The 13,304-nt window shown below is 41.7% G+C and overlaps 1 protein-coding gene across 1 annotated transcript in view; it reads right to left on the bottom strand.

Annotated features, from left to right (window-relative positions):
* Nucleotides 1-13,304, bottom strand: part of Osbp (oxysterol binding protein) — a 28,031-nt gene that overhangs the window by 4,205 nt on the left and 10,522 nt on the right. The window contains exons 4-11 of the mRNA XM_021198837.1: nt 11,378-11,576; nt 11,008-11,110; nt 10,680-10,734; nt 10,365-10,496; nt 5,335-5,580; nt 4,969-5,089; nt 1,271-1,374; nt 396-491 (exon numbers count right to left, since the gene is read on the bottom strand). Coding sequence (XP_021054496.1) covers nt 396-491; nt 1,271-1,374; nt 4,969-5,089; nt 5,335-5,580; nt 10,365-10,496; nt 10,680-10,734; nt 11,008-11,110; nt 11,378-11,576 — 1,056 coding nt within the window. The remainder of the gene's footprint in view (nt 1-395; nt 492-1,270; nt 1,375-4,968; nt 5,090-5,334; nt 5,581-10,364; nt 10,497-10,679; nt 10,735-11,007; nt 11,111-11,377; nt 11,577-13,304) is intronic.

The following is a 13,304-nucleotide window of genomic DNA, read 5'->3' as shown; positions in this document are numbered from 1 at the left end:
GTGTGTGTGTGTGTGTGTGTGTGTGTGTGTGTGTGTGAGAGAGAGAGAGAGAGAGAGACAGACAGACAGACAGACAGACAGACCTTTGGAAGCCAGAAGAGAATATCAGATCCCCTGGAGTGAGTTACCAGCATTTGTGAAGTACCAGATATGGGTGCTGGGAATCGGCTCAGATCCTCTGGAAGAACAGTAAGTGCTCTTATTCTAGTTTTCTCCTTTAGTTCTACTTTTTGGATCTGCATACTAAGGACACATGACTTTCTACCTACCTACATGATTTCTCTCTCTCTCTCTCTCTCTCTCTCTCTCTCTCTCTCTCTCTCTCTCCCCACACACACACACACACACTTGCATGCACACTAAATTTAAAAAGTTTACATTTTAACCTCTCTTACCTTTCTTGCTACATCCCGAGAGAAGTAGCTATAAGGAACAAACTTAAGATTGCACTTGTCTCCTGTCTTGTGATTTACAATGTCAATCTCACCAGACTGTAAAGTGAAAAGAACCATGGGTTAGTTTTATGAAGACTGACTTGAGTTTTACATGAGCATTCCTTTTGTGTGTCACATGATGGTAACATGGCTTGACCTGTACACTGAAATGCACACATAAACTACCTCCTGAATAAGTCCCTTACTAGGACCCTTCTAGAATTCCTTTGCTTACCACAATTATAGTTTCAAAGTTGTACATGACAGATCTTCCTATAGATTTCATTTTCCCCTCCTTTCTACCTTCAAAGATTCAGCTAATTCTACATCCTCCATGAAGCCCTTTTCCAGAAGACAGTACTCCCTTTTTTTTGACTGCAGTTAAAGCAGCCTCACCTCAAAGCTAACACTTAATAGGAAAGTCTCTTAGCATAGTTCCTGTCCTGGGGTATTTTGTTACACTTTTCCACCTACATATGTCATATTTCTTCAATGTCTCAATAACTCCTGGTCAGTGTTCTCTGACTTTGCAACCCTAGTACTTAGGATTAAAAGCACTAAAAGCTGGGGCCATGTAGATATGTCTTACATCCTTTATATTGCCCAACAGAGTCCTACTCATTCTTGGTAGAAGTTATAATTTGACCATTCATAAATAATAATTTATAATTAGAACTTTATGGAAGTAGGACTACTTCCCAAGAGAAAAGCTTTAGGAGAGACTGGTGATCCAGTAAAAACAGTCTGGGACAAGTTACTGTGTCCTAACTACAACGAACATTACCTCCTGAAGAAGTGCTCTGAACTTCAGAGGTACTGTGGGTACCTTTGCTCACCTGATCTATCCACAACTTGCCCACAATAATGTTGTGTACTGTTGTGGTAACTTTTTTCCAAGTGTAATGGTGCCCAGTTGCATGGAAAATGCAGTGGATAGTACCTAGAAGCAAAATTATACAGCAAGGTATCAGAAAAACACTATCATACACACTAGAAAGAAGACTGATGTCCTTCTATTAATAATCTGTTATTTTAAAAAGAAAACAGCAAGTCAAAAAATGTAAAAGCACAACTTTCTTAATTTTTTTAAAAAAATTTTATTTTATTTATATGAGTACACTTTAGCTGTCTTCAGACACACCAGAAGAGGGAATCCGATCCCATTACAGATGGTTGTGAGCCACCATGCTGTTGCTGGGAATTGAACTCAGGATGTCTGGAAGAGCAGTCAGTGCTCTTAACCGCTGAGCCATCTCTCCAGGACCTTCTTAAATGTTTTAACTGTTGGGTATACTTTTGCTTACTTGATTTTAAGTATATGAATAAAATATAACTAGATGATGTCAGATAATAACAATTGATACATCTTTGCGAGGGACCTGTATTTTATAATACCAATTTCAAAATTAGAGAAAGAAGGCAAATGTGCCCCATCATCAGGAAAATAACACTGCATTGTGGAAGGAACGTGTATTGGCAGTCAAGACTAATAATCAGCTGTATGACCATACACAAACCACTTATCTACGGGTCATAACAGCAGGAGTGGAGAAGCAGAGATAAGGGAGCTTCAGAATTGGAACTACATTGTTAGTTTTAAAATGGAGTTGTGACAGTACACTACAGTGGAAGAGTTATACAATATCAAAGGCAGAATTAACTGAGCCTGGTGACTTAAGATCTATGTAGAGAAGATGGGTAAGAGAAGATAAGATTTCAAATACACCAAACTATAAAAAACTCAAAAGAGGCCAAGAGTGGTAGCGCACACCTTTGATCCCAGCACTTGGGAGGCAGTAACAGGTGAATCTCTAAGTTTGAGGTCAACCTGGTCTACAGAGTGAGTTCCAGGACAGCCAGGGCTACACAGAGAAACCCTGAGGGCAAAAGTTTCAAGACATTAGATTAGTAATGACTTGAGAAATGACACCAAAAGTATAGGCAACAATAAAAACAAGGAGAAAAAAAGGAACAAAATGATTTTTTTTTGGAAATTAAAAAGTTTGTACATCAAAGGTCAATACTATGGAGTAAAAAGGCAACTCACAGAATGGGAGAAAGTACTTGAAAATCCTATTTTTGATAAGAAAACGATACCCAGACCAAATATAAAACTCTCAAAACTCAACAAAACGACTCAATTTCACAACTAGCAAAGGTGGCTAGGTGTGATGGCACACAATTTTAATCCCAGCACTCAGGTGTCAGGGGCAGGCAGATCTCTGATGGGTGGTCCTGGCTGAACAGAGACACACAGTGAGACTCTGTCTCGAAGAAACAAAGCAATAAGAACTGTCAAAGGGTCCATGCATGGTGGTGCGCCCCTTTGTTCCTAGTACTCAGAGGCAGTGTATCGCAGTACATCAGCCTTCCCGGCCCAGGTTGAGATCCAGACAGCCAGAGCTACATCTCAAAACAACAACACAAATCCTACAAACAATTGACAAAAGACTTACACAGACCTCTCTAAAGCAAATACACAAATCATTAAAAAGCCGATGAAAACAAGCTCCATACCACTCTTAAACCAAAACACAAACCAAAAGCACATGAGATACACTTAACAATTAGGGTGGCTACTATTGAATGAATGAATCAACAACGAAGACACGGGATGACTACAGCTTTGGCACACTGTTGGGAGGGATATAAAATGGTAGAGTCTCACTGTAGAAAACAGCGTGGAATTTCTCAAAACATTAAAAAGGGAATTACCATGTGACCCAGACCCAGAATTCTACTACTCTACTTCTCTATACACTCAAAAATAAATAAATAAATAAAAAGGATGGAGTCTAAGATTTATACTCAGCTTTCGCTTCACAGAAGACTTTATATGCAACAGTTAAAACCCGGAAGCAACCTGTAATCATCAACAGGTGGCCATATCAAAAACAAAAAAACAATAGCTGATGCATGTAACAGGAATAGTCAGCTTAAAAAGAGAAATTCTGACACTCAAAACTAAAGAAAAGGATCCTGAAATGACAAATACTTTTAAGTCAAAGATCTGTCAAAAGTATGCAGACAAAAGGAATAGCAATGTTCTTCTGAGTCCGGAAGAAGGGCAAAATGAGCAGCTACTACTTAAATGGATAGAGTTTCAGTTGTACAAGTTGGATGGCTCATGGTGTTCACATACCATTATGAATGTAGTAAACAATACTGAACTACACACTTAACATGTTTAAAATGTGTGTGTATTTACAATAAAATATTTGAGGAAAAAATACAGAAGGCCAGAAGACAGCAGAATAGCAAGATGTTTGGAATAACAAGAAGACTCAAGACGTTAAAAAAGACTACCAAAGGAAGAATTCTATATCCAGTAACACTATCCTGAATAAGCAAGGAGAACTCAAGAGTCAGTCATTCTCAGATCAACAAAATTGAAATAATCCATCTAAGACACTCTGAAAGGACACAAGTCAATAACTTCAATTCACATTAAGAAACTATAAGAGACCAGCCAACTATGACCAGATAGCAACCTTTGACCCTATAAAATTTGCATAAGTAAACAATATAAAGTTATGTGATGAAACTATAAAGTAAAAAAATACAATTTTCAGGGATTGGAGAATTGGCTCAGTGGTTAAATGTTCTTCCAGAGGACCCAAGTTTGATCGCTAGCATGCATATCTGGTGGCTCACAACTGTCTATAACATCAGCTCCAGGGAATTTGACACCTCTGGCTTTTGTGGGAACTGCACTAAAAACACATGTACACACTCACATGCAAACACACACACACACACACACACACATTAAAAGTAATAAATATAAATCTTGACAAGGTTTATCTGTGTATAGTCCTGGCTGTTCTGGAACTCACCTTGAGACCAAGGTGACCTTGAACTTACAGAAATCCACCTGCCTCTATCTCCCTGAGTGCTGGGATTAAACGTATGCACCATCACATCCAGAAAAAAAATAAAAAGACTTCACACACACACACACACACACACACACACACACACACACTGAAGGGAATGAGTACAGAGTGAGAAACAGCAGCAGCTGGAAGTTTCTGCTGTGCTTCCAACTCTACACACGAGGGTTCCTACTTCCAGGCTTCATCTTTTTGATCTGATGTAAAAGTAACTTGTAATCCAATAAAATGAAGCTTCATCTTACCCAGGATTCAGCCATTACATAAATGACACATAACCCATCATGCAGAGGAGAGAGGACCACAGGAGAGATACTAGCCAAGAAACCTAATCTTGTAATCCTAAATGTTCTACATACAGATAAAACCAGACTGCTAGAGTTAACATCATTAAAAGAATTTTTTAAAGGCATGCTAGAATCTACATTCTAAGGTAGTACTTATAGACAAAAAGTAAATACACTAAAGAGACAAGGAATTTATGCAGGATGAGGTCTTAAAGAGTGCCTGGCCTCCTAACTCACTGAGAGCTGTTGTAGTTAAATGATTGCCTAGTGTTATCTAGTGATACTGGTGCCTGAACCAGTGGCCTTCTCCATCTTGTCAGAACACCTGTATTGGAACAAACATGGTGGCCTTACCAAGGGGCATAATGGAGAGGTATTTGCCTCGAAACTTGCTGGTGATTTTAATTTCCTGACGCAATGTCCAGCCATTTTTGGATTCAGCATGGTGTGCAGCAGCAGGGGGATGATGACTCACCTTGAAGAAATCAGGTGTGAGTTAACAAAGAAGAGTGGAGAAGAGAACGCTAGAGCCTGTAAGTTGGCGATAAATACCCAAGAGCCCCCCCCTTGATGTTTTTACATCCACAACAGTAGGTGAATAGCAGGCTAGTGTACTGAACCCTGATGAAAAAGAAAACAGACTGGGCTGACTAGAGACTGGCTTCTCAAAAACTAGCCTGTGGTAAGAAGGGAAAAGCGTTACCAGCTTGGGGTCTTTACCTGCTCACAGAGGGATCGATACCCATTCTCCTCCAGTCGGTCCAGTTCAAATGTCTCCCCAAGGAGAGGGTTGAATGGCTTGCTGGTTCGGAAGACAGTAGTGGAATAGGAGGAAACAGTGAAGGCTGCAACATAGCAGAGCTGTTCTAGAGAGTTCTCACACTTTGCAGCTCTGTCTAACAGCTCATGGTATTCCAGATCTTCAGTAAGGCGCTGAAGCATGGACAAGGGCTCATTAAAGTTTACCTGTAAGAAAGAGAGAAAATCTAAAACCTTTCCCCACACACTGATAGGAGACAGCTGAACCTCTTTGCAAATGGAGAAGATGCTGAGACAGTGAGGTGATATAGCAAATAACCAGAAAGAGAAAAGAAGTTGTGGTTCTCAGATTAGACATCAGGTGACCCACTCTCCTATTTGACATGGAAACCATGCCTCTTCTATGCAGTACCACAGACCCAACAACAGCCAGAAGTGACTTCATCAGGCAGGGACTGAGTGAATGAATTACAAGAGGAAGGAAGCAGGTCATCCTCTCACTTTTCAGATTTTACAGCTGATTCACAGCACTCAACACTAGATGACACAGTATGTGGAGTGAAGAACACTTCTGCTAGGGGAGATGTGCACCTATTCATTACACAAACATCTGAGTGCTGTGTGCCAGAGACTATGTGGCCTACTTGGAGGAGTGAAAAATAGACACTGCTCACACTGCTCCTCAAGAAAATAAGTTACTTTCTAAAGTAACTTTGATATTTTATATAATTTTGCAAATTTAAAAATTTGTACCCAGGCATGGTGCTGCACACCTTTGATCCCCAGCACTTGGGAGGCAGATGCAAGCAGATCTCTGTGAGTTTGAGGCCAGCCTGGTTTATAGAGTGAGTTCCAGAACAGCCAAGACTGTCTTGAAAAAAACAAAAACATAAACAAATTGTTCTAAAGCCAGGTATGGTAACACATGTCTTTTACCAAGCACTCAGGGAAGCAGAGGAAGGTGAATTTCTGTGTGTCTGAGGCCAGCACAGTACACATAGCAAGTTCCAAAACAGCCAGAGCTACATAAGAGATCCCTGTATCACCTTTAATCCTGGCACTTGGGAGGCAGAGGCAGGCGGNTTTCTGAGTTCCAGGCCAGCCTGGTCTACAGAGTGAGTTCCAGGACAGCCAAGGCTACACAGAGAAACCCTGTCTCGAAAAACCAAAAACCAAACCAAAACAAATAAATTTACTCTATGGACTGGAGAGATGGCTCCTTGAGTAGGAACTCTTTCTCTGCGAGGATGAGGACCTGAGTTCAAATCTCCACTACCTACCCTACTATCTACATTAAAAGGGCAAGGCACAGCTGCTTATGCTTATAACCCTAGCACTTGGAAGGGAGGCAGAGGTAGAGACTAGCACGACCCAGGAGCTCAGCCTAGCGAGACGGAGAGTTCAAGCCAAGTGAGAAGCCCTGTCTCAGGAGAGTGGAGTACTAGGAAAGGTCCTTTTCTGGCCTCTCCATACACAGCCCCCAACACCCCACAAAAATACAAAGAATTTAAAAAGAGAGAAAAAGAGAGACGGCTCAGTGGTTAATAGCACGTGAGTTCCATTTGCAACATCTCTATCAATTGTCTTACAACCTCCTGCAACTCCCACTCTGAGGAATCAAATGTCTCTGGCCTCTAGCTACTTAACTCACATGCACATACCCACCCAACGCACATATGTAGTTAAAATAAAATACATCTTAGAAAGAGAGAGAATAAATTTGCTCTAGAAGGAAGTTAGGTTCCCAAGTAAATGTGTAACTTGATATTACAGGCCTGAGTTCGTTTCCAGACAAAGGAACAGTCTTCTTTCTTCTCAACACCTTCTTCCTTACTCCAGCCTTCTGTCTACCTTCCTATGACACTCTTGCCTCAGCCTCCAGAGAAGCCTAGACTACAGAAGATGTCTGAATGGGGTACAGTGACCAACTGTTAACAGTAAAGTCTGAGTCTTTCGGAGCCTTCCCTAACCACTGCAGCAGAATCTCTTTAATGGCAATACTTCAAGCAGAATGAAGTGAAACTTTCACATGTTCAAAGGAAAAGTGTGACAAACAGTATCCTGGTGAATACTAGACATAGGAACAGAAGCTAGCTCAGAGTCTTCATATCACTAGTCTGCCACTTCTTCTCTTTACATATAACCCAACTTCTAATAAATGTTCCAAAATTCTCAGTTTCTTTGGAAGTGCCTAGCTTTGTATAATGGTCATTTTACCACTTGGAGGCCAAAAAGAAACACATGAGTATTTTAAGCAGAAGGAAGCAAGGACATCATTCACTGTCAATGGAGAGTTAGCCAGTCACAAAAGAGAACCCAGAGACTAGCAGTACCAGGCATCCTTGAGTAGGGGACAAAGAAAAGCAGGGATATCACTGCACTGCAGAGGCTGAGGGGAATCTGGCAGAAGCTTGCTTAACATCTTGAGGCACTCAGGAAGCCTGACTAGTGAAAACTAGAATCACACAGATCCTGTCAGAAGACTGCATAAGAAGGAGCTATGATCTCTTACTGATGTCTTATACTGGCAGTGCCCAGCTAAAAGCCAGCAGGAATAGAAGTCTAAAACTCACAGCCTACACCAGCTTTCCTGTGATGTAATGCTGCTGCAGAAGATGACTTACTTTATCTGGAGGCAGGTCAGGACTGCACATTCCTAATGGTGATATCAATAGGGAATGTACAATGAAAGAAGACACAAATCCCAGCACTTGGGAGGCAGAGGCAGGCAGATTTCTGAGTTTGAGGCCAGCCTGGTCTACAGAATGAGTTCCAGGACAACGAGGGCTACACAGAGAAACCCTGTCTCAACCCCCACCGCCACCCACCCACCCCACCCCACCCCAAAAAAAAGAAAAGAAAAAAAGAAAGAAGACACAGAGGTCACCTAGAACCAGATGCTGTTTCTAAGTAGGGTTTATATTCTGAGACAGTGATGGCCGCCTTTCCAGCCCATCTTCCTACTGCTTTCTATAAGGCACAGTGATCGAACAAGTGGGCTCTCTATTTAATAAGTTTCCCAAACACCAGCTGTTTGGGGGTTTCTCCAATATATGCTCACTCAGTTCCTTTTTTTTTTTTTTTTTTCTTTTTGTCTCTATGTCAACCTTCACTTTATTTTAATTAACTAATTAATTACTACTATTATTACCACTATCCCATCATCATTACTAATTTGCATTAGTGGAGATGGAATGTAGGGCCCTAAACATTCTAGACATGCATCTATTATCTATTATCACTGAGCTACATTTCTACTTTTGGGAATCATTCCTTTTAAATACTAAACCTTATACATGTATATAAAAACAACCTATTTGTTTTCTCAAATAATGAATCACTCCAGCATTTGTTGAGAGAGTGCCTGTGTCAGGCAGTATGCTGAGCATCAAGGACATACACAGCAGCAGTACAGTTCCTGCCTGGGAGAAACAGTCTATGAACAGAAGCCTATGCGCCAAGAGGCTGAAGAGTGCATTTTATTTCTGCTTTCAAACACCTGGCTATGGACACAACATGCAGCTCCCACACCCTAAGTCTTAACATCTAGACTCTTCTCGAGGTAGCTATGGTCACATAAATAAGCTATGGCCACGGAAATTCAAGAGATTAATGGATTATGCAATTTGCAGGAAATGCCCTTAAAAGGCACGGCCTGCTCTCATTTGTCCATCTTCCAGTTGACTGCAAAGTATCCCTCTGATGGCTCAAGGGGCCACTGCAGACCTATGAATTAAGGCTCCTAATCATAAGTAGACAGCCACAAAACAGAAAGAAACTTGGTCCTGACACTGTAGGTATCAGCCCCAACAATATACTTCTGGATTCCAAATTAAGAATCTGTTATAGGTGAGTGCCCGCTGTTTTGGTTTTTGTTTGTTTGTTTTTGCTTTTGTTTATCTGTAAAAAACTACAGAATAAAATTTAAGCCTTCAGGACCAGGTGGTCTCTATCACATCATTCAATACTGCTTCAACAATACAGCAGGCACAAACAGAAATAAATGAGTGAGAATCTCTGTCCTTTCAAAGCTTTATTTGTGGACATTAACCTCATGAACTATTCCTTTTGCATTACTTTAGATTTAATAAATTTTAATAAAAACATAAAAATATATTCTTAGCTTATGGCTGCTTAGAAGACAGATAGATTTGGCTCAAGCGCCTTAGTTTGCTGAGCCATGGTCCAAATTAATGTAGCTTGGGATTTCTTTTTATAAACTGAACATCTGTCTAAGAGGCACACTGGCACTACACTGGGCAAATTGGAAACACTCAGTAAATACTTGCAGAATGAATAAGCAGAGCATTGCCAAACATAAGCAAAGGACCTTCTTGGAGCACAGGGGATAACTATCTCACTCTGACTAAGTATGCTAGAGATTTATTAAAGAGACATTACACAAAAAGCCCCCAACAAAAGGGTTTTGGCCAGAAAAAAATATATCAAGGGTTAAAGGCCACCCAGGTTGACATGGAAGAATGTAGCCTCACACTCTTGTCATTCCTCCTGGTGCTGGAATTAACAGGCTTGAATTATCACACCCAACTACTATATTCTTTCTTTTATTTTAATTTGGGTAGCTGTGTACCTGTGTGGTGAGTGCATGTGCATACCAAGGCAGACATCCATGCCATCACTGATGCCTGACTTTTCATGTGGGTTCTCATGCTTCCATGGCAGACTGAGTCATCTCCTCAGTCCCACTACATGCTTCTCAGAAACAGTCTTGATACTGTGTTATCTGTGCAGCCCCCATGCCTGCCTGCCTGCCTGCCACAGGAATTGCTCATAAATGTTATCTAACACTAAGCAGCTAACTCTAGCTGATTTAGAAACATACCAGATCCATAGCTAGAACTAAACCAGTTGACTTAAAGGGATGGTTTATGATTAGCAAGGTAATAAAGACCATCCTTGAGCATGCTACAGTGTGGCACAAGTGCCACCGAGATGGAGAGGATATCAGTCGGAGTATCTGAGGACCTCACCGGCATTGGGATCTTAGAGAGCTCTTTTCCAATGCAGTTCTTCATGATGCTCCACAAGTTGAGGCTGTAGTTTGGCTTATATGGTATTCTGGTTCTCTTTTCCTTCTTGGTCTCCTCCAGCTGATGCTTGTACTAGAAGCAAAAACAAAGCTATTCAATCAGCCACAAAGAACAAATAATCTGCTATCTATAACCTTCCCTTCCCCCATGCTTAACAAACAACAGGAGTTTCTATTTCTCTTAGCACTTCACAGACAAGTCCTTGGGAATCAAAATAAAATCCCTCGACTGTGACAACTTGCAAATAAGAGTTACCTGTTCATCAAGGCTGACGTCACTGCTGGCCCCACTGATATTGCTGCCAGTACGTCTTCATGGATGAAAAAACAGAGGAGAGTTAGAACAAAGACTAGAACTGAAGTTTGGTCCTCACCAGTTCTTTATGAAGCACAATACCAAATATACTGCACATACTTAGAATGGCTATGAGTTTGGGATCTCTGAAAAATTCAATGTAAATTTTCCATCTACTTAACACAAAGAGCCCACATCTTAGCAACCACCACCAGCTCAGATTCTCATAGAAAAGATTCTCATCATGTAAACACATGTTCATTTTCTTCAACAGTCAAGGACAACTTACTTATGGCCCAAATTTTCAGGCATGGTGATAATCTCTGGTGCATCAAAAAACTCATTCTCATCATCTTCATCGCTCATGTCCCCTTTGCCAGAACAACACTGATCTACAAAGAGAAAAGCCTCATTTGTTTTCTGTGTTATATTTACCAATGCCTGGCACAGTGGGTTCTTTTAAATACTGACCACAAACACAGCAACAATGGCAGAAAGCAGTAGAAAAGCAAAAAGAAATCAACAGCTCCAAATGCATCCATGAGCCTCCAATTGAGGAAAACTTCTGTCAACTGCAGAAACACCCTGATCACCCAGAACACCTATATAAGAACTAAGCGTCCTATCCAGAACAGCTATATAAGAATTAAGTGTCCCACCTTTAGCAGGCCCGGAGCTGCCCGGAGTGTGTGCCGGCAGCACCGTGGCCCCCCGGAAGGCTCTCTCCAGGTGGTTGTGCTGCTTGGCCAGCTGCTCAAGAGTTTCCTCCAGTCGGATTCGCTGGTCTCTTTCATACTGCAGTGACTTCTGCCATTTCTTACTATGCGTCTGGGCCAACATGAGGAAATCTCTGCAGGCCTATACAGAGAAAGTGTTAGTTATGGCACCTCAACTAGTCAAACTCCCCATGAAGTCACCTTATTCTGGAAACACGAGAAGGCAATTAAGTACTTCCTGCTATTCCACAGTGATCAGGGACAGCCAGCTGTGTGCTGCAATCAAGGTCAGACTTGGGAAAGAGTGAACACTGTTGTCACAGTTCTATTTTCCTGGTCACGAGGACCAAGCAAATACCAAGTGAGCAGCAAACCCAGACAAGGCATTTGTGGCAGCAGCACAAAAGGTGGGCATGTGAACTGCACCCAGAGGGCGACTGGCTGAAAGGCAAAGGGCATGACAACAGCTTTCGATAAACCAACCCAAGAATATAACCCAAAGCTGAGGACTAAGACTCCGCAGGTAATCCCTCTGCACCTACAACACAGCCACACGGAACTCATTTCTTGGGCACACAGCTTTCTTCCAGCCTTAACTACTTAGGCATATGCTGCTCACTCTGCCTGGACTGCTCTTCCCTCTCCCCTCTCTCTAAGGACCTAGGACAAATGGCACTTCTGTGGCATCCACTCTCCCAAGCAGCCTGTTGTTTCTTCCATCTCCTTACCAGCTTCAGCATACTTCTAACTAACACATGCACATGACTGAGTTTCCTTCTCTCCAGAGGGATCACAAGTAACTTTAAAACACATTTTACAGCTTATTCGTATATAGGTCTCCAGCTCCTAATACATAGCAGGAGCCTCATAAAGTTTGCTTAACAAATAAATGAAGGAAGGAACCAATCTAAGCTTAAAACTGTATTCCCTGTTACAGAGAAACTAAAAGGTTCTATTAGAATGTCTGCTTCCATGGTTTCAACAATTGCCTACAGGTCCACCAATGGCTAACTAAATCAGTGATTCCAAATTGGACTCTCAGAGTTTCAGACCAGAATATCCAAGTGCCTATTCAATGGCTCTAAGTAACTTCAAAATCAGTAGGTCTCACACTTGATTCATCACATTCTCTTGCTGCCTCGTTTCTTTCTTCGAATTTCTCCATCCCAAAGTGGTTCTAGAGCCTTTCAAGCCTATGGGGAGTCTCTCTTTCAGTTTTGCTTCTTTCTTCACCTCCAAATATCAAGTCCTAGTGACTCCTTTACTATTCTGGAGTCTGTACTCTCTTTCCATTCCTCCACAGTAGAAGCAGTGGAGCAGACATCTGGAGTGGGGCTGGCTGGCCTCAAATCATAGCTCTTTCCTGCTATCTAGTTAGTTACTGAACTCTGTGCTTCACATTCTTTGTCTGTGAATGAACAAAGACTAACATCAACAGAGACCCCCCTCAGAGTCACACTCTCTACACAGAATACTTAGAACATCACATTCAGGAAGGCTGTAGTCAGCCCACTGAGCCCACTCATCTGATCTGTATGTAGCGTCCAGCCTCCACTCAGGCCTCACCTCTAGCTCTAACAGTCACCAGAAGTTCCCAGACTGAGGTCCAGGCCAAGTCTACACATACCATATCACTACCCCCAGCAATTCCTCTTCTTCATTCTCTTCTAATACTACTACTAATAATGAAAAATTGGCAAGAACCACTGGCATAGTGGTACATATCTCTGATCCAAGCACTAGGGAGGCAGAGGCAGGCAGAGCTCTGTATTTTGGGGCCAGCCTAGTCTACATCACAAGGTCCAGAACAATCAGAGCTACACAGAAAAACCCTGTCTCAAAAAAAAAAAAATTGAGAGACTGTATACTG

The sequence above is a fragment of the Mus pahari genome, chromosome 1, assembly GCF_900095145.1.
Source record: "Mus pahari chromosome 1, PAHARI_EIJ_v1.1, whole genome shotgun sequence".
NCBI classification, from domain to species: Eukaryota; Metazoa; Chordata; class Mammalia; order Rodentia; family Muridae; genus Mus; species Mus pahari.
This window is presented reverse-complemented; position numbering and strand designations above follow the sequence as displayed.